The sequence below is a fragment of the Pyricularia pennisetigena genome, chromosome 3 (assembly GCF_004337985.1).
Source record: "Pyricularia pennisetigena strain Br36 chromosome 3, whole genome shotgun sequence".
Classification (NCBI taxonomy): Eukaryota; Fungi; Ascomycota; class Sordariomycetes; order Magnaporthales; family Pyriculariaceae; genus Pyricularia; species Pyricularia pennisetigena.
Window position 1 is genome coordinate 607,636 of NC_043742.1, and position 21,980 is coordinate 629,615.

The window sequence follows — 21,980 nt, forward strand, 5'->3', positions numbered from 1 at the left end:
ACGATCAGAGGAGTTGGTGACTACAACGTGGGCAACTTCATATTTGGTGAGTCAGTCAATTTACCAAGTAAACGGGTCGGCCACGTTCGGATTCAGTCTGCCCGAAGTTTAAAGTTATCGGCGACGTTACACTCCGAAATCTATAGCAGAATGTCAGTTTGATGGCGATTTATAGAACAATTCCTCTTTAACTAGGGTCCTGGGCTCCACTACGTGCTTCTAAGAGCGGTTCGAATGCACCCTGGCACCGAAAGTCTGAATCGTATTCGGTTTTTTTTTTGTTTTTTGGTTTTCTTTTTTTTTTCTCTGTCTGCACTGACATGCTTTCCTCCGTCTACTTTTGGCACCTTGGGTCCTTGATACGGTTCCGGAACTAACCCAAACTCTAGGCAACCGGGACGCAAACAGGTGACCTTCAGGAAGCAACTGCTATTTCTCAGACACTGTCGTCGTGTCGCTCTGCGGCCAACAAACTCTTGATCGGCTCGGTCAAAACAAACATCGGACACCTGGAAGCTGCCGCCGGGTTGGCTGCCGTGATCAAATCGATTTTGATCTTGGAGCATGGCATGATCCCGCCAAACATCCACTTCAAAACCCCTAATTCAAAGATCCCTTTCGACGATTGGAACATCAAAGTACCCGCGTCTCTCATACCCTTCCCATCCAACAAAGCTGCGAATGGAGTCCGGCCCGTCAATGTCAACTCGTTCGGCTACGGTGGGACACATGCCCACGCAATCATTGACGATGCTGCATCTTAGCTCAAATCACGAGGCGTCGATGGTGCTTTGCACTTCACAAAGACGGTGCGAGGCAGGCAACCCACCATTGAAAACGGCAGCAGCAGAAGCAGCAGCGGCAGCAGCAGAAGCAGCAGAAGCAGCTTGGCTATGCAATCGGGCAAGTCCTATCGCCTTTTACCCCATTACCTCGCAATCCCGCGACGGACTCGAGCGTACCAAGAAAGCCCTTGAGTCATATCTCGGCTCCAAATCCATTGCGTCGTCCATGGCGGAGGATGAGCAAGCGAGCTTTCTTCGAGACTCGTCCTTGACCCTGAGCGAAAAACGCTCGCTGCTCCAGTGGAAGACCTATGCCGTTGCGTCGCCCAGGTCCTGGATAGCAAGGACGCCACCGTTCCAGAGACGCTCAGTTCACGCACGCCGAGGCTCGGCTTCGTATTCACCAGCCAGGGTGCACAGTGGCCGGCTATGGGCATGGAGCTCTTCGGGGTGTATGCCGTATTCCGCAAAAGCGTGGAAGCGGCCGACGCCTACCTGAGGAACGAGCTCGGCTGCGGATGGTCCGTGATTGAGGAGCTGGGGCGAGGCAGCCAAGGGCAAGTCCAACACTGGCACGGCAGAATACTCACAGCCGCTTTGCACCGTTCTGCAGGTTGCTCTGGTCGATCTTTTGAGGGACTGGAAGGTTGTCCCACGGTCGGTGACGGGACGCTCGTCTGGCGAAATCGCCGCGGCATACTGCATGGGGGCGCTGTCGTGCGAGGCCGCATGGAGAGTGGCATATTATCGAGGCACGCTTGCGACGGCCCTCAAGGACTCGGCACCTGATATCCAGGGCGCCATGCTTGCGCTCGGGTTGGGACCAGACCCAGCCGCGGCCATGATTGCGTCGGCCCAGGCGGAAGCCCAGGTCTGTGTCGCCTGCGTCAACTCCCCGACCTCGGTCACCATCTCCGGAGACGCCGCCGGGATACAGAGGATGCTGGTCGCGGCCGAAAAGGAAGGAGTCTCTGCTCGCAAGTTGCGAGAAGATACGGCCTACCATTCGTTCCACATGCAGCTCGTTCTTCTCGCAGGATTATGTGGAGACTATATGCGATCTCACGGTCGATCCAACTGCAGCCAAGTCAGGGATCCGCATGCACACCTCCGCTCACGGGCGCCGCGGTCCAGGACCCCGACGAGCTAGGTCCCTCCCACTGGGTCAGAAAACCTGACCAGTCCCGTGCAGTTCTCATCGGCCGTACAGGGCCTGGGCCGACCCTTGATGGCCGGTTAAGGACAAGGTCGTTCTCTCCCTGCTCGAAATAGAGAGACCGTTTTGGCGAGACCTCGTCGCTGCTCCAGAGGGTACAAGCCAAGATCAATTTGTAGCTGCGCGAGATCTCATCACCTTGGCGGAAAGTGTCACATGGGTAACGGGTTTTGCGGACCCGGCCGCCGAGATGGTCGCCGGGATTGCACGTGTGGTGGGTACGCAATGAGACGTCCGGCCTGAGCTTCCGCACCATCCACATTCACGATCCCCTTGATGCGCGGGCCGCCGAGCTTTTGTCAAACGCCTTCCTTCAGCCTGAGTGACTCCACTCAGCCTGACGACGCAGAGTTCAGACTTGATCAAGGCGTCGTACAGGTTAACCGCGTCAGTGTTGATGTCGACGCAGACAAAATCATGAACGACCTCGCGGGCGCAGGCAAGGGCCGAGCAACTGGGCCCGTAGAAGAAAGTCCAACTTGGCTCCCTCGCAGAGAACTCGTGCCTCCGACTTGCAGTGGAACCTGCCGGTGGTCTCGACTCGCTCCAGTCTGTAGAGGAACAGTCCTCAGCGGCCAGAGATGATGTCCCGACTAGGCCGGAGGAGCTGACCGAAGACGAACTTGACATCTCTGTCAAGGCATCGTGTCTCTCCGAAGCTGATCTGGCAACTGTCAAAGGCCAGAATCGGCTTGATCCCAACCTCCTGGGCATGGAGGCTTCTGGAATCGTGACTCGAATAAACACCAAGAACAACCAAGGCAAGTTCAAGGTCGGTGACAGGGTTATGGTCCTGACACCGGGTGCGCACCGGACGCTCTTGAGAACAAAGACGGGCCAGGTGGGGAAGATTCCACCCGGCCTGTCTTTTGAAGACGCCGCGTGTATCGCACTAGCCTTGGTCACGGCCTGGTACGCTCTCGTGAACCTAGGCAGGTTGACGAGCTTGCCTTCCTGTTGCGCAGCCAGCCAGACGCCTTGGCCCCCATGATTCAACAGGCCTTCCGGTTCTTTTACGAAAATGGATGTCATGTCCCGGAAGGTGTCGAATCTTTTCCGGTCAGCAGCCTTGCAGCAGCCTTCCGTCGAGTTGAGGCGGGGGGGGCTGTGGAAAGTACTGCTCTCACTTATTCAGCCAAGGACGTGGTGCCTGCTAGGCTGCTCCCCAAGCTGCTGGATCACTCTGCAGCTCTATCGCGAGGCATGACGCTCGATCCCCAATTCCATCTACGTCCTCTCTGGCGGTCTTGGCGGTCTCGGCCGATCCCTCTCCACATTCATGGTCGAGAAGCTTGCCGCACGCAAGATCCTCTTCCTATCCGCGTCGCCGGGATGCAGCGAGTGGCTGTAGGGGAAATCGACGCGAGCCGGCACCTGCATAGTTACGGTGTGGACTCTCTAGCTGCGATTGACATTGCGAACTGGGCATTAAGAGAGGTTGGGAGCCAAAATCAACGTTTTTGATATCATGGCCGCTATGCCTACCACGGCGCTGGCGGAGAAGTGTGCCGCGAGAAGCAACTTTGTTCCCCAGGAGTTGAAAGAAGGTTAATAATGTTATAAAGGAGTATTAAGAGGCTGATATGAGTCTTTCTATAAATATTATATAAACATAGATTGCATTCTGTGAATAATGAGTGTCAGATACTTTCTTTTGGCAGACCAACTTCCTTCATTGGGAAAGACCGGCTACCAAGGATCAAATGCTAGTCATCTAGCATGGCCTGCTATTAAGCCTGGCGGGATACGGCCATGACAAACAGAAAGAAAAAACCGGAACGCGTGTTTGGACGAGTATAATCGAGGGGGTATCAGCGTCAGGGGTTTCCCTTCCTCCCATGGCTATGTTTGAATGAAACCCGTGCAAGAGGCAGTGGTCCTCAACAGTTTTTTGCGCTTTCTAATAACTAGTGATTTTATCCAACAGGAACTGGTGGACAAATGACGAAACGGCTGTTCAATCGTTGAAGAGAGTATTGGTTTCGCTTACTTAATTCTCAGAAGCTTTCCCCGAATAACTTTTCTCTTGGTAAAAATTCCAAAAAAAACCTTGGTTAGCTACCTTGTAGAAGTCGCCCAAGCTTATTCTACTTTTCTCGGTTTTTTCTTTGCCCACATGTAATTAACTAGATTTTAACTCTGTGTGCTCTACGGGCTTGCAACCCAAGTCCCTTAGAAAGATTTAACTTGCTTAAATAAGTTACAACTTCTTACCACTGTCCAACACTCAAAGGCAGCAAGTTCAAGGCGGTAGTTGTATTACATCTAGCTATTTTCAAAAGGTTTCGAATGTAAAAGAGATCAGGTCCAAGGCCTTCACTGTTTCTGACCGTTCAGCACTCCAGACTAACTGGGCGTGCACGATATTCGTCTCTAGGCCCGTCGTCGCATCATTCGTCATGATCTGAATCGTGTGCGGCATTCTCGGTATAAAATCAACCGCACGTCGTCCGACAAATCATCGTAGTATGACGGCGAACTGCGAGAATATTTCCATCAAAAGCTTTGTTGCCACTTGTGCACCAAGATAGGCATCGTTGGAACTTGTTTTTTGCTCGGCACTCAAGGTTGTGTTATTTCACGTTCGGTAACATGATTGTTGAGCATGAAAGTACAGCTACGGATATGTCTTTAATTTGATATTCTCCGTCTATTAAAGTCAGCAATTATGTAGGCTTAGCAAAGGTTTACTCCAGGAAAAGGACGCTTGTTTGTTCGCAGTTTTAAAGCATCAATCGCTGGCTGGGTGTAGGAAATTGGAAACGTGTGAGATTGGTAGATAGGTGCCGATGTAGGGCCCGGCAGGACCGCCCCATAAAACCACTATCGGCGGCTTCCGGGCCTGAGACACACCAGCATGGCTTTCAATACCCATATAATATATGGCTAGTTGTATTGAAAAGTTAAATATAAACGTCAATATAAACATTGAAGAAATGAATTTAATATTTAAGTATTATCAAAACTAAACCAAGTAACAATACGTCTTTTGTAACAAGAAAATAAAAAAAAACTCGAAATAATACAACACAGGTTACCTGATACTTTTACGATTTTAATTTTTGTTTGTTTTTTTATCCGACTATTCAGTTACATACAATGTTTATGCTGTGTTTACTACGTGCATAATACCTAGACAGTGTATCTACAGTATAATCACAATGCAGATACCCGCCACGAGCGGCGAAATGCGACAAGAGGTCCTCAGATTAGAACGAGCGCGTTTTTTTCGGCCAATGTAATTGGTCGAAAAACCATTTGGCTAACAGGTATATAAAGCGTCCGGTCCCTATTGCGAAGCAGGGGGGTTTAGTCTAAGCATTGAGATTAGTTAATCGCCATTATGACCAAACATTTTACCGAACCCCAACGAGCACGCGTTCGTACTTTTATATAATGCCGGGTCGGGGTTCTACACGCCTGCAAAATCGCCACCACTGTTCATGGGTGGTGATTTTTACGCCCACCACTAGAGGAGGCGTAAATCCTGACATTACCCAGACCCGGCCATCAACGGCTATGTTTTTGCGTTTTGGTGTATGGGACATAAGCGTGTTTCGGTTGACCGTTCTGACGGAAAAACATGTCATGGCCGTTAAGATTATCGTAGGGAATCTGACTGATTGCCTTCCAGTTCTTCTTCTGTTGAACAAATTTATCGGCTATTCCATCGGTGTTAACATGGTAAATATAACCCCTTGAGAGCATAAACCACGACTGGACAAGGAACAACCAGTTTTCCGACATTACATCGCCTGCACGCAGGCCTAATTGGGCTTGAACTGCTGAGGGATTTCGGTCTTCCGTGTAAAAGTAAAGGGTCTGTGGAATGGCTGAAGCTGAAACAATGCTCAATAGCGACGAAAGTAAAGCGAATTTGATAATAGAGCCGTGCATTTTATATGAAAGCTGTATATAAGAAAATGGTATTTTCTGGGAATTTAAAAAGAGGATAATAATGAAGGTGTGAAAGGGCAAATGATTAAACTTGAAAAACGAAACACTTGCAGCTGAGAAAGAAAAACATATTATATATTAGAGCTACTTTAATTTGGTACAATTGCTATCCGTAACCCGTGCTATTTTAAAGGCTTTGCTTTCATATTAGAGTTTACACAGTGTTTCCCCAACTGTGCAAACTGAATCAGATTGCGAACTTCCTTGGTGTGACTAGTATACTATGGTGGCAGGCAAAAAAACCACCCCCTGTCACCGTGCATTTGTCGATGCAACTTTCACAACGCTAACTAATTTTGGTGTACTCTAAAAGCTTCTGACCCACAGGTACTTCGTGCTTCTTTCTACAGGTATCGTTGTTTTGTCAATACGTATTTATTAATTCAACGATTTTGTTTAGTCTTAGGGCTTATCCTAGAACGAACGCTCCGCAATTGAACCACTTCGTGGCTCAATTACGGCGTTAGTTGTACCTGTGGGTCAAGTCCACCCAATGATGGCGGTCGCTCTAGTCTGAGGACAACTTGTCAATTTTCGTTTTTTAGGGCGGTATTTTCGGCATTTTAGCGACGAATACTCCGTTATAAAAAGATAAATAAAAATAGTAAAAGTAAGCGATTTGCACGTTGAAAATAGCGTTTACTACCGCTACTAATAACTGCTAATTATATGCGTTATTTTGCATATAATGGGTCCGTTTTTATTTATATATAATCTAGAATATATAGCGCCGAAGTGGGGTTGTCGGGGTTTTCGGATTATGCGTTATATTTCATATTGCAGGAGTTGCGATTCAAAGGTCAGCGAATGGGTTTTACCCTGTACCAAATATAATACTCACCATGCATTAACGAGTCAGCTACCGTGCAGCAATGCGCGCGAACCCAAAAAGGGTTTGTATGGCAATAAGGGTGTTTTTTGAAAAACCTATAAAAATAATAGTCTCAGGGCTCATCCCTGAAACCCAGAACTCCACAATTGATCCATTTCGTTCGTTTGGCTCCATTTCGTGGTTTAATTGCGGTTTTGCAATGTATTTGTGGGTTATCCAAAGATCGTTTTGGTTTAGGTCTGAGGACCATTTGTCGATTTTCGCCGTTTATGGCGGTATTTTCGGCATTTTGGCGATTAATACTGCTTTATAAAGAAATAAATAAAAGTCGTAAAAATAAGCGTTTTATACGTTAATAATAATGTTTAATACCGCTATTAACCACAATTAAATTTATATTTTTATTTATTATAACGGCGAATTGGATACCACCTGCCCTTAATCCGTTTATCGCGGTACTCTTTTTTTCGATGTTTTGTCGATTTTCGATTTTCTTTTATATTATTTTTGTTTTTCGACGAAATCTTATAATTTTTGCATTTGGAGGGTCGTATACATATATATAGCGGTATATTAGGTTTTGGTATATATGCCGTATTACATTAGCAATTATGTGAGCGGATAGGTAAAGTATACATATTTTCAAATATTATTTAAAATGGAAACGGCTTTATATGGTTACCAATTTTGAAGATAATAAAACCAAAATTGCAGGGATTAGATAACGTATATAAAGGAACGTCCATGTCAGGTCCGATCCACAATACTCGTTTTTATTATTTTCTTATCCCAAGAAATGCTAAGTTTGTGTTATTTATCTATTTTTTTGCATCATTTGATTAAATTTGTATTGTTGTTGTTTTTCAACCAAATTGGAAAACCTTTGCACGTGGGGGGTGGTATACGTGTGTCTAATATAACGCTACACTTTGGTACTTATTCTACACCATATAAGCCGTCAACTCAGCGGATAGGTAAAGTATGTACAAATTTGTATATAATTTACAATCGAAACGGTTTTATATTTTTACCAATTTTAACGATAATAAAACCAAAATCATAGTGATTAGACTACGTATAATAGCAAACCTCTCCGTAAAGCCGATTTATAATACCCGCTTTTATTATTTTTCTATATAAAAATATCAAGTTTCTTTGACAAATCTAGTTTCTGCTTTATTCAATTATAGATTTTGTGAAAAAGAAACTGAATGGTAGTTTTATAAGATACCATGAAAAGAAAGTTACGCTAGACTTTTAGTTTTTTTGACCAATAATTGGGCGAATTACTCGATTTTCTACTCGTGTATTATTTAATACAGAAATATTAGTAAAATATTTATTTTAAACGGTAATTGCGTGCGCTTTGGCCGGTTAAACTGTCAACCATTACTACTTTATACTGTATTAACGGTGTACAAGTATTGACATTTCTTTGAAATGACAATCAAATATAATTAAAATATTAAATTAATAAAATCACGTATAACAGCGCTCTCTGCGTTCGAAAAACCACAAAAGTTCAAACTCTGTAATCCAAGTTACCTTATACTTTTACGAGTTTATTTATTTTCTCATCGAATATTCAATTGTGCAAAGTGGTTATACTATTGTTTTTTACGTATACTATATATATATATGTTACGATCAAGGTACCGGGTAACCTGTTTTTAAGGTAAAGTACAGTGGGTTAAAGCAACTGAGCGTTTTAAGTGGGTAACTGGGGTGGAGTTATAATCGATTCCTGAGTAGGTAATAAGTTAATTGCTGCTAAACCATCCTAAACTAAATTGTATTTATATGGTAATAAACGTACCCTTATATAATCCGTCGTTCTAAGTGTAATATATATAATATATCCCATAGCCAACATATTATCTGTTCTGCTATGATTAATATATAATATATTAATCATATCGTTTTTTTGGCGGTTACGTGGGGTTACCTAATCCCTTCCTTATATAATCCTATTTTCTATCGGTCGGTGTTTTTTCTGGCCGAATGTCGTTAGGAAGGGTGTAACTAGTCTCAATGCTTAAACTAGACCCCCCTGCTCCGCAATGGGGACCGAACGCTCCATGTACCTTTTAGCCACATGGCTTTTCGACCAATTACATTGGCCGAAAAGATCGCGCTCGTTCTAGTCTGAGGATATTTTGTCGCATTTCGCCGTTTATGGCGGTACTACCAACGATAATTTGTCGCATTTGGCCGTTTATAACGGTATTATTAATAATATACCTAATGTTGCGATATCGCTAATAATTATTTTATTAATATAAGGATAATTTGTAGTATTTTACCGTTTATAGCGGGTATATTTAATATATTCGTATTATAATAGCAAAAGAAAATGGTGTAACTATAATATATAATTGAATATTCGTATAAAAAAACAAATAAAAATTATAAAAATATATGGTAATTTGCGTTGAATTATTGGGAGTTTATTGATCATTTAAATCCCGGCCGCGTTTTAATAGCTACTGTATATGGAAAGATATTAAAATATTAAATAAACTTTGTAATTTTTCATTATATTTAATTTTTATTTTAAATAATGGTACACAATAGTAACTTTGATTGAAATTACAGTTTTTAAAGCTTAATAAACCTAAGACTGCAAAATGCAGGCAGTTATCGATTAAAATAAAAGTTTTATTAATATTTTTATGTAAATCAACAATTTGTTAAAAAATTGAATAATTTACGCAAATATTGGTAGATTGAAAATATTCTTAACTGATACATTCCTTTATAAGTTTGTTAATAAATTTTAGATAAGTTTTTTTTCTATAAATTTTATTCAATTAAATAAAGCATAAAATATAAAAATAACACAAATCTAGCATTTTTTATTATAAAAAAATAAAAAGGGCCGGTATTGTCAATTGGGTTTCACGTTAACGTTTATTTATATATACAATCCATTTTTACAAACTTTAGTTTTATTAATATTAAAATTGGTAAAAATATAAAAACATTTCGATTGCAAAATATATATAAAATTGGATACATTATACCTATCCGCATATTTAACGGTTAAAATAATTAGATAAACGTACAAAAGTGTAATGTTATATTAAGTATATATATGCCACCCCCCACGTGCAAAGACCACAAGGTTTGGCTGCAAAACAAAAATAATATAAAATTAATTAATTAAAGCAAAAAGATTTATAAAATACATATTTAGCGTTTTCTTTTCGTAAACAATTTTTAAAACCCATATTATAGGCAGGATTGGATTTGGACGTTTGTTTATATACGTTATCGGACTTCTGAAATTTTGGTTTTATTATCGTTAAAATTGGTAAAAATATAAACGAGTTTCGATTGTAAATTATATACAAAAAAGTATATACTTTGCCTGTCCGCCTATTTAACTGCTTATATAATCTAATATATGCACCAAAGTTTAGTATAACGATATATAAATATATACGACCCTCCACGTGCAAAAACTATAAAATTTGGTCAAAAAATAAAAATGATATTAAAAAAAATCGAAAATCGAAAAAAAATCGAAAAAACAGTACCGCCATGAACGGATTAAGGGCAAATGGTATCGAATTCGGCCATTATAATAAATAATAAAATAAATCGAATTACTGCTAATAGCGGTATTAAACGCTATTTTCAACGATAATTTTATTTTTTCAATATTATGCGTGGTTGTGGAATAATCAAGGAGTTTCGGTTAAAAAAAGGCCAAAAATACCGCCATGAACGGCGAAAATCGACAAATTGTCCTCAAACCTAAACCAAAGCGTTTTTTGGATAAACCCACAAATACATTGCAAAACCGCAATTGAGCCACGAAATGGAGCGAAGCGAACGGAGTGGATCAATTGTGGAGCTTTGGGCTTTAGGGATAAGCCTTGAGACTAGGGTGTAACCCCGCCTGGCCTTATTGGTACCGGCCTAATTATTTAGTCGTAATATTAAATTTCTTTTCCTTTAACCAAATCCCTTTGGTTTTTTTAAATAATTTATACTCCTTTAATATTTATTCTGATTTTTATGTTCCTTTTTTACTATTTTTTTACGCTATATTTAATTGCGTAATTGAATTGTGAGGAGGTTACGAGATAGAATAAGCTTAATTTTGAACGCGGGGAAAGGTAGTCTCAGGGCTTATCCCTGAAGCCCAAAGCTCCACAATTGATCCACTTCGTTCGCTTCGCTCCATTTCGTGGCTCAATTGCGGCTTTGCAATGTACTTATGGGCCCATCCAAAGAACGCTTTGGTTCAGGCCTGAGGACAATTTGTCGATTTTCGCCGTTTATGGCGGTATTTTTGGCCTTTTTTAAGCGAAACTCCTTCATTATTCCACAACCATGTATAATATTGAAAAAATAAAATATCGTTGAAAATAGCGTTGAATACCGCTATTAGCAGCGATTCGATTTATTTTTTTATCTGTTATAATGGCCGAATTCGATACCACCTGCCCTTAATCCGTTTATAGCGGTACTGTTTTTTCGATTTTTTTTTAATATTATTTTTAATTTTTGACCAAATTTTATATCTTTTGTACGTGGAGGGTCGTATATATGTATATATCGTTATGAGAACTTTTGGTGCATATATCAGATTATATAAGCAGTTAAATAAGCGGATAGGCAAAGTGTATACTTTTTTATATATAATTTACAATCGAAACTCGTTTATATTTTTACCAGCTTTAACGATAATGAAACCAAAGTTTTAAAGACTCGATTACGTATGGAAGCAAACGTCCGAGTCCAGTTTTATTTATAAGGTCGGTTTTAAAAACTGTTTAATGAAAAAGAATGCTAAATATATATTTTATAAATCTTTTTGCTTTATTTCATTAATTTTATATTATTTTTGTTTCGCAGCCAGATTCTGTGGTTTTTGCACGTGGGGGGTGGCATATATATATTTAATATAATACCTTATTTTGGTACGTATATCTAATTATATAAGCCGTTAAATATGCGAATAGGTTAAATATATCCAATTTTATATATATTTTACAATCGAAATGTTTCTACATTTTTACCAATTTTAACATTAATAAAACCAAAATTTGAAAGAGTAGATTATATACAGAAAATAGACGTTAACGTAGAACCCGATTTACAATACCGGCCCTTTTTATTTTTTTATATAAAAATATGCTAAATTTGTGTTTTTCTTATATTTTTTGCTTTATTTAATTAAATAAAATTTATAAAAAAGGAATTTATATAAAATTTAATAACAGATCGGTCAAAGGATGTATTAAGTTAAAATGTTTTTATCTTACCAATATTTGCGTAAATTATTAAATTTTTTAACAAATTGTTAATTATAATAAAAATATTAATATTAACTTTTGTTTTTAATTGATAATTGCATGCACTTTGCAATATCAGGTTTACTAGGCTTTAAATGATGTAATTTGATTTAAAATCAATATTACATACCATTATTTAAAATAAAAATTAAATATAATGAAAAGTTACACATTTTAGTTAATATTTTAATATCTTTCCAAATACAGTGGCTACAAAGACGCGGCTGGCATTCAAATAATCAATAAACTCTAATGAATTTAACGCAAAGTATTATATATTTTTATAATTCTTATTTATTTTTTATTCGAATATTTAATTGCATGCTATGGGTAAACTATTTTCTTTTGCCATTATAATGCGAATATTTTGTATATCCCCGCTACAAACGGCAAAATACCACAAATTATCGTCAAATTAGTAAAATAATAATTAGCGATATCGTAACATTAGGTATATTATTAAAAATACCGTTATAAACGGCGAAATGCGACAAATTATCGTTGGTGGTACCGCTATAAACGGCGAAATACGACAAAATGTCCTCAAACTAGAACGAGCGCGATCTTTTCGGCCAATGTAATTGGTCGAAAAGCTATGTAGCTAAAAGGTATATGGAGCGCTCGGTCCCCACTGCGAAACAGGGGGGTCTAGTCTGAGCACTGAGACTAGGGTGTAACCCCGCCTGGCCTTGTTGGTACCGGCCCAACTTGTCTGGTCGTAACAGTTCCGGTGCCGCACACGATTTTCCGAAAAATTATTTTGTATGCGTTGTTAAAAAAACCCCTTTATTTCCATACAAACCATCTCTAGGTTCGCACTAATTTGCTAACTTGGTGAAAATTTCAATCCGGTACAGGGTAGCTGATTCGTAGGTGTAGGGTGGGTGTTAAACCCCATTCGCTAACTTTTTGATTCGCAATTCCTGCAACACAAAATATAACGGAAAATCCCACAAGCCCGACAGCCCCACTTCGGCACTATCTATTGTGGCTTATATACAAATAAAGGTGGATCCATTACATGCTAACTAACCCATACAATTAACAGTTACACATTTGGAAAAGGCCTTATACGGTTTCAAACTGGATTTAAAAAAATGGCAAAACAAGCTAAAAACCCTATTTTGTAAAAAAGCTTTTAAACCGCTAATTTCTCATCCCGCTGTTTTTTATAACGTCAAATCCAAACATTTTTTCGTTCCTTTTGTAAACGATTACCTGCTAATAAGTCCTAAATTGCAATATACTTAGTGTTTAAAAGCCCGTTTTAATAAAACATACGCGTTTGAAAACAGAGGCCCTACAATTTATTTTTAAGGCGTTCAAATCATAAAAGTTAGGCCTAAACACCTATTTTATTTCCATCATAATTAATATTCAAAGGTAGCATTTGTAGCCTTCGGATTAGCTAATTTTGAAATTATATTTATTCCTTTATAACCGGGTGTGCTAAATCATAGTGGGGGTAGGACCGTAAATGCGTTGGAAATTAAATTATTACACCGTATTATGGGCGTTTTAGTATATTTAACGTTGGGTACCCCCTGACGGCCACCCCCCTAATGGGCACCCTTTTTACACCAAAACTCCCCTTTTGGATAACGATATTATAAATCGAATAAAATTCGTATTAATACCATTTCAGAAATATATGTAGGGATTTGATAGTAGAACCCATACCGAAAAAAGGGTTGGGATATTTATAATATATACGAAAGGTTTGGCGGTTAAATCCGGTTTTAGATTTCCCTATACAAATTATATAGTAGCGAAAAACGGTAATGATTACCGCAATTTTCCATTTAAGAAGCCAAAATTACAAATATTATTCGATTGTTACTTATCCAGCCGATTTCTTATTTTAATCCTGTTTATTTGCTATCTTTCGCTACGTTATACGTGGTGTTTATATAGCCACTATAAGCTCATAAGGTATATATATATATATATATATATCCGCTAATGAAACGTTAAATATATTGTAAAAAACAGGGCAATTACCTAAAAAAGCTATATATATAAATATATATCTAATATAATACTATTTTTAATTTTGGCTTTTAAAACGGGAAATTGCGGTAATTATTGCGGTTTTTCGTTACCATATAATGTGTATAGGAAAATCTAAAGCCGGATTTAACCGCCAAACCTTTGATATATATTATATATATCCATAAATCTTTTTCGTTATGGGCTCTACTATCAAATCCCTACCTACGTTTTTAAAATGGTATCGATACGATTTTTATTCGATTTATTATAACGTTTTCCAAAAGGGGAGTTTTGGTGTAAAAAGGGTGCCCATTAGGGGGGGTGGCCATCAGGGGGTACCCAACCTGACCAAGATTACGTATATCGTTATTCATACGTATACCACCCCGACCTGCAAAAGTTGTGAAGTTTGGTTAAAAAATGAAAGTAATATAAACGAAAATCAAAAATCGAAATTACCTCGAAAACATAGTACCGCCATAAGCGAATCAAGGGCAGGTGGTATTGATTTCGGCCATCATAGCAGTTAAGAATATAAATTAAATGCTTATTAAAAGCTGTAGGAAATGCTTCTTTCAACGTACAAACCGTATATTCTTACAATATCCTTATATCTTTTTATGAAAAAGTGTTAATTGCCGACTTAACTAAAGTACCGTCATAAGTGGCGAAAATCGATAAGTTGTCCTCAAACCTGAACCAAAGCGTTCTTTGGATGGACCCACAGGTATATTGCAAAACCGCCATTAAGCCACGCTCAATTGTGGAGCTCTGGGCTTCAGGGATTAGCTATGAGACTACCATTGAGCCTAACGGCCTATTGTGCTTATGCATACACAGAGAATCTGCGACCACAACGGGAATCGAACTCACGCATTTCAGCAATGTATATATTGTATCGATTATAGTAGTTTGATTATACCTATTGGAATAGCCTCAATAGCGCGCAGGCACGAATAGGGAGATCCGGGGCGGAAGATCCGACCCGGCGGAACGGGATAATTTATTGCGGTACACGGACCGCAACTGGATAATTAAGGGCGACGCACGGACCACACGTAAAGTTTTTATCTAGCGGTGCAATTATTACGTGTTATTGCCAGATTTAAATAGAACATTATACCGAATATATCCGAATATAGAGAGATATATCGTGGTCACCTCTATATTGAGTTCTACCACGATGCATTAATAGAACCGCGGTTCTACGAACAATATCACTAAGCTAGATTACATATAACACCTTTGTTTGTTGTTGAAATTATGAACAAAGACGTGATATATAAGGCTTTGTGTGTATAAACGCGTATACGTTGTATTTATTATTTATTTATTCGATGCACGGCGACTAATACAATTAGCCTGTGCTTACCGTTGTAAGAAGATGCTGGGTAGCTAATAGAATTAGCCCTGCGCTAGCCATGTTCAGAAATTGTATGCATTATTTTGCATATAATAGGTCCACTTAAATTTCTATATAATCCATAAAATATAATACTGCAATGGGGCTGTCGGGGATGTTAAATTATCTGTTTATTTTATATTACAGGAATTGCGATCTCAATGTCAACGAATAGGGCTTCCCCTGTAACAGGTATAATACCCACCCTGCACTTACGAATCAGCTATCCTACATTATTGCGTACGAATCCAGAAATGGTTTATATAGTAATAAGGGTGTTTTTGAAAAAACCCATATAAATTAGTTTCTCGAAAACTCCTTGCGGCACCGGAACGTTTTTTTGGCGTGCGGACCCCCATTTCGATATAGGAGGGTATAAACGGGAAATGAAACAAAGTTTTCCCCACCCATTAATTTAAGCTATTTATCCTAAAACTAGTGCATTTAGTCCCTGTAATTACCGACTTTATAGCGCAATTAGTATCACGCCACACCTATGTTTAGTGCCTAAACCCCTGTTAATAATCCATATTGTTAACAATGCCACAACCGGTTGGAGTCGAACCGATTAACAGGCTGGCTCCCATTGGGTGGGTCCGATGCAAGGATGACTTGCGAGACAAGGCGATAAACGTGACTGTAACCAAGGAAGTTTTGTACTGCCGAAAGTCAAGCTTCTAATGATGTTATTCACTTGTTTTTTCAAATGGGCTAACGGACCGAAATAGGATGGTAGTTCACCTATAATCAAAGGCATTTATAATTGTTCTCAATTGAGCAATTTGGTTGGTAATTCATTGGCATTTCCCTAGGAATGTTTCACTTTGTTCCGTAGCACCTGTCAACATATTCTTTGCTCAAAGGCTAGTTATACCGCTAGCATCAAATCTCACGGTTATTTGAATACCAAATGGTCCAAAATGGACAGCCTTGCACGTCCATTGCGAGCTTTTTTATCAGTTTTAATCTTTGTGCTGCCCCCAGGGCACAAGAGACTATCTGACGTGGCGGAGGAGCAACGAGCCTGAAGAATGGCAAGTCATGTCGAAAGCTTTCTTTCTGCAAACTATCCGGCAGAGGTTTTTAAACATCGCCCCGTGCACCTGTTTGGGACGATTTTCTACTTTTCAAGTCGCGGAAGCGTTCCTCGTAAGCATTAAATCACCTTCCGAGCCCGATACATGAAGACTCAGCGGTTAGGAATGGCAGCGGAGTGGATCGTAGGAAGTTTGGCGATTATTTTGCGTTGCTAGCGTCATTTACGGCTTCTAGGTGCGGCTTATGACTGGAAGCCTTCTGCGTCATCCACAAAGCTTACACCAATTTGCATTGTTAACAAATACAACCATCCAGATTCGTCGAATTGATCCCAGCTCGGGATAACATCAACGAAAACTTGGGCAGATAGCGAGTGATAGCCAGGCGTCAGTGACCCGTTGCCAATTCTTCCACCCCGATTTTCTGGACATGGAACATAGAGACTTGTGCTCTCGTGAGCGCCTAGCAGGAGCTTATATGGAATCAATAATGTGCAGATGTAAATGTTTCAGTTTATAAATGTTACGAACATTGTGCTTTTTGGATTGCAAATAATTATCGTTAGTCTTTCTCTCCATGCAAGGCAGTCATTTCACTCCCGTCGCCAGGCTATATTCATGCCCCATTACATAGTGGTAACTTGGGATTTGTTTACCTGAACCGCCATGCGCCTTGGCTCTCCGTGAAGGGCTATGATGTCGTCCACGGATTTTACTCCATAATGACTGGCAAATTACAAATACTGAAGCCCTCGCTCCCTTATGCGACGCAAATATCTCAATCTGGTGAGCGATTTACCATACTCCAAATAGTAATCAAATAGTTAGGCATCTCGGAGAAAAGAGAAAAGCCCCAGGTGGCAAGTCGTCAGTGCTAACTATGGAGAATCTAATGTTTTCGAGGGGTATATAGTCTTTGAGGTGCCTGCAGTAGCCGTATGGCGGGGCCACAATTAGCGGGCTTGTCCATGAAGTCATATTGCCGTGACACTGGGGAGTCGCAGATGGGCTTTGATTTCCTTTGCGACACCATCGTTATCCACACGCTGGAGCAGGTCGGTCAAAGCTGGATGTGAGTCCATGGAGCGAGCCTATTCCTCATCGAGAGTGCCGACCGATTTTAACTTGTGAGTCCGAAAGAGGTAGAGGGGAACATCCCTCAGCCCCTGGCGAGTGAAGACTTTTTTTTGGTTTGAGGGGTAAGCCATATTGCGACTCATCTGCGACGTGCAAAAAGCCAAGTTTATTGGTAAGAACGTCGACGCACGAAGCCGTACTACAGATGTTTGCTAGAAATGCTTGCATTTGCGTATTTGTCAAATCTGAGTGACAGCAGTATTTGGAATCGGTCGAGAATTCCTGATTCCCGTAGCGTAGCGACTTCAACATTTCGGCATTCTTTCTTTCGCAGAGTCCACGGTACATTTTAAATGATAAAATTTGACCCATCTCGGAAGCAGCCAGGTCAAGCCAAGCCTTGTACATTTGCATGTTGCTGCCTGCTTTTGGTACGTCAAGAACAAGAGCAACAATGCGGTGCGACTCAAGACACGTAGTAAGCACGCCACGCAAAAGGCAACTCTTCAGCAACGGCCGACCGCGTTGGACTACGTGTGCGGCGTTGTGCCGAGCTCGCCAGCTGATGGCGCGGCGCAGATGGACAAAAATGCCAGAGACTCTCCATCATGGGGCACAGCTAAACTGCCCGGCTTGGAAATATGGCCGCCCATATCCAGTGTCTACTTTTAAGCCTTTGAATCTTCAGACAAGGAAAAATAGACGCGGGTAAATGGTTGAGGTGTATTGCAATTTGCAGTCTACTATCCAATGCCAAGCGGTCTGATGTGCGAGCCTGGCGATGATAACGCCGATGAATCGACGTAGCCACATTTTCCCTTTTCTTGGTGTTAGCTTTGTCTCTTTCTTTTGTCATTTTAAGAAGAAAAAAAAAGAAATAAATAAATAAATAAAGAAAAAAAAACCTATATATAGGCCTGGCTGTACACATGTTTTGGCCTGCTCAACCTTTCGCGCTTGGTATAATCTGGATGCTCCATTTATGATCGCCGCGCTGCCAGTCCAGGGGCGGGCCTTGAGCTTTAAGTATCAAATCCTGCTCAGCAGACATATGCTACTGGTATTTTTAAAGATCTGAGGACGACATGTAGAACCCCACTTCGACGTTTAACTCGAAACAGATCTTTGGCGGCTATTTCGAAACAAATTTCTCTGGTATTGGCTTTCATTGGCCGTCGTTGTTTGGCAGCTCGAACCTGCTGGGAATAATCTTGCGACTGGCCCCACCGCATCAAACAAGTTTTCTAAAAGCAGTAAAAATGCTTATTTTTAAGTGGTTACAAAACAGCCCCTTATAGATGGCACATTCCTGGAAAAAGGCAATTGCATGCGTGCGATCGAGACTAGCATGTTTGGAATCCCATCCGGAATGTCACCTACCCCTTCTTCTTGCTGTTTTTTTTTTTTTTTTTCAATGTTGGCTGAAACGCACCTTGTCATTTAATCGAAACAGCATATAATAGCGTCGGATTGGTTTCATCTCTTCTCCCAAAGCTCAGTTTACTATATATGAGGCCTTATCCTCTGACCGGAACAACGGAGAGCGAGATGCTATCTTCAGACTTAAAGAAGGAGACATACATCCACCTAATTAATAAGATCTGCGATTTTTCAAAGTATTTTTTTCGGACTGGATCCAACCGGCTGGCTACTGCTGCTGCCACCCAAAAAAGATACCCATACAGTTATCATTATTTTCCTCCTCACGCGCCACGGCCGCAATGCAGCTCATCATTTCCATCATTCTCCTCATTACGGCGCTGATCCACGCCGCACCAACAACCGACACGACACAAACACCCTCACCACTCACGCGACGCGCCGTCAGCGCGGCGCTGGTCCCATCCTTTGGCGTCACGCGCAATGCCAACGCCAACGCCAAACAGCGCGGCAGTTGCGACGGCTCCAACGGCCAAAACACGGTCCTAATACCCTGCTCCTGCCCACCCGACAGGGACGCCTTCCTCGCCAAACTCTCAACCGCCGTGGCGCAGGGCAACGTATTTGGCGACAAAATCACTTTTAGCAACGACGCGGCCGACCAATCCGAGGCCACCAACAAAAAGCGCGCCACCGCTATGCTGCTGGTCCTGCAGAGCTTCGACGGCACAAAGGGCAAAGGCTGCCCTGGGGCTTCGGCACCGAATTTTTTGCTGCAGCAGAAGGATGGGAAAAAGAGGGATTAGGGTTTATGTTTAGCAGAAGACGGGGCGCGGTTCACCGTTACGTGTTATAATGACAAAATAAAGTTGGAGCTGGAATTGTTACCTAGGAAAAATTTATATGCGTACAAGTACATAAATAGCCAAGCGCCAAACTCAGTGCTCAAACTAAGCCCCTGCGAGGACCGAATGCCCCGTGTACCTTTTAGCCACATGGTATATATTATGGTGGCAGGCAAAAAAAACCACCCCCTGTCACCGTATATTTGTCGATGTAACTTTCACGACGTTAATATAATTTAAGACTTTCGACCCACAGGTACTTCGTACTTTTTTTGCAGGTATCGTAGTTGTTATTGATTTAACGATTTGAAAACCTAATATTACAGCCACGATCGATTTTATAATATATTTTGTTATCAAATATTTAAACCCGTAACGCGTTGTTTAGCCCTGCAAAAAAAAATCGCTATTAAAATTAACGTTAATCGCCATTATAACGAAACATTTTACCGAACCCCAACGAGCACGCGTCCGTACTTTTATACAATGTTGGATCGGGGTTCCACCCACCTGCAAAGTCGCCACCACTGTTCAGGGATGGGGATTTTTACCCCTACCACCATAGTATTGGCCGCAAAAATCGCGATCGTTTTAGTTTAAGGTAATCTCCGTGCTTAAAGTAAACCCCCCTGCTTCACAGTGCGGACTGAACCTTCCATATACATTTTAGCCATATGGTTTTTCGGCCAATTACATTGTCCGGAAAGATTATGTTCGTTCTAGTCTGAAGATAATTCGTCGTATTTCGCCGCTGGTGGCAGGTATTTGCACTGTACCCGCAAAAATAACAGTATAACCACTTTATGCAATTAAATATTCGAATAAAGAAATATATAAAGTCGTAAAAATATAAGGTAACCTGCGTTCGATTATTTGCAATTTGGTAGTTCTTTTGATGAAATAACCGTTGTTATAAGTATTTTAATTTTAATGATATTTGAATATTTAATATAATTTGCAGTGTTTAATTATGTTTGATTATTAATTTATTATAAAATATAAATATTTGCCAGCCAAAGTGGGTACAGTGTGGGCAATCATCGGTTAAAATTAATATTTTATTTATATTTTTATTTTTAATATTAGTTTGCCGAAAAACTCAAAAACTTGCCCAATTACTGGGAAAAGTAATAGAGATTTTAATACAGCCATTTTTTTAAAGTATTATATCCAAAAACTTATTTGACGTTTTTTTACAAACTTTATTTGATTATATAAAATACAATAATGAAAAAATGATACAAATTTACCGTCAATTTATATAATAAAATAATAAAAGTTGACACTACAAATCGGATCTCACGTGGACGTTTGTTTTTATACGTCATCTGATCCCTCAAATTTTTGTTTTGTAATCGTTAAAATTGGTGAAAGTATAAAAGGGTTTCGATTATAGATTTTGTACAAAAATATATACAGTTCACTCATCCGTTTATGTTGGAATAACCTCACCAGCGCGTATGCACGAATAGGGAGATCCGGGGCGGAGGATCCGACCCGGCGGAACGGGATGACTAATTGCGGTGCACGGAGCGCAATTGGATAACTAGAAACGACGCACGGACCGCATACAGAGTTTTTAAAAAGCGGTGCAATAATAACGTGTTATCGCCAGATTTAAATAAACGTTCATACCGAGTATATCCGAAGATAGAGAAATATATCGTTGTCTCCCTTTATATTGAATTTTACCACGATACATTAATAAAACCATGGTTTTACGAATATAAATTAATAAATAAAAGTCCGATAACCAATTGTACGAAATTCACAAATTGGTAACGCGAAAAAATAAATCGCGCGTACCAAAGCCCATTTTACTGGATATTTGAGCGCTAGACTCCGGTTTATGCTACTACCTAAAATTTAAGTTGGATATTTTCCTATTTGAAAAACCAAAAATTTAAAAATTGGATAAATCTAATATGTTTGGATTAACAATTTGAATTGCACGTTATTGTGCGACGATTATATGGTTTTTATCCACGTAAATAACCATTGCAAAAACGGTAATAACAAACAATATATTAAATACGCCCGATAAAAATAGGCACGAATTCGAGGCGCAATAGCTACCTATAACGCAATTATTACGCACATTTGCCTGGGCCAAAATAATCGAAACGAACGGGATTAGCGATATATAATGGT

General features: G+C 40.3%; 3 protein-coding genes across 3 annotated transcripts; 2 read left to right on the forward strand and 1 right to left on the reverse strand.

Moving 5' to 3' along the window:
- Positions 1–385: 385 nt before the first annotated feature.
- On the forward strand, positions 386–4,409 carry PpBr36_02228 (uncharacterized protein; the record flags this gene model as incomplete). Its single annotated transcript, XM_029889410.1, has 5 exons — positions 386–720; positions 1,087–1,310; positions 1,399–1,828; positions 2,520–2,913; positions 4,379–4,409. Exons 1-5 carry the CDS (start codon positions 570–572, stop codon positions 4,407–4,409), a joined length of 1,230 nt encoding a protein of 409 aa, XP_029754465.1. The 5' UTR covers positions 386–569.
- PpBr36_02229 (uncharacterized protein) lies at positions 2,110–3,381 on the reverse strand (the record flags this gene model as incomplete). Its single annotated transcript, XM_029889411.1, has 2 exons — positions 2,110–3,106; positions 3,233–3,381. The coding sequence occupies 2 exons, from the start codon at positions 3,379–3,381 to the stop codon at positions 2,110–2,112; spliced, it is 1,146 nt and encodes a 381-aa protein (XP_029754466.1).
- A 14,916-nt stretch (positions 4,410–19,325) lies between the features above and the next one.
- Positions 19,326–19,790, forward strand: PpBr36_02230 (uncharacterized protein; the record flags this gene model as incomplete). Its single annotated transcript, XM_029889412.1, has 1 exon — positions 19,326–19,790. The coding sequence occupies one exon, from the start codon at positions 19,326–19,328 to the stop codon at positions 19,788–19,790; it is 465 nt and encodes a 154-aa protein (XP_029752779.1).
- Positions 19,791–21,980: the final 2,190 nt, after the last annotated feature.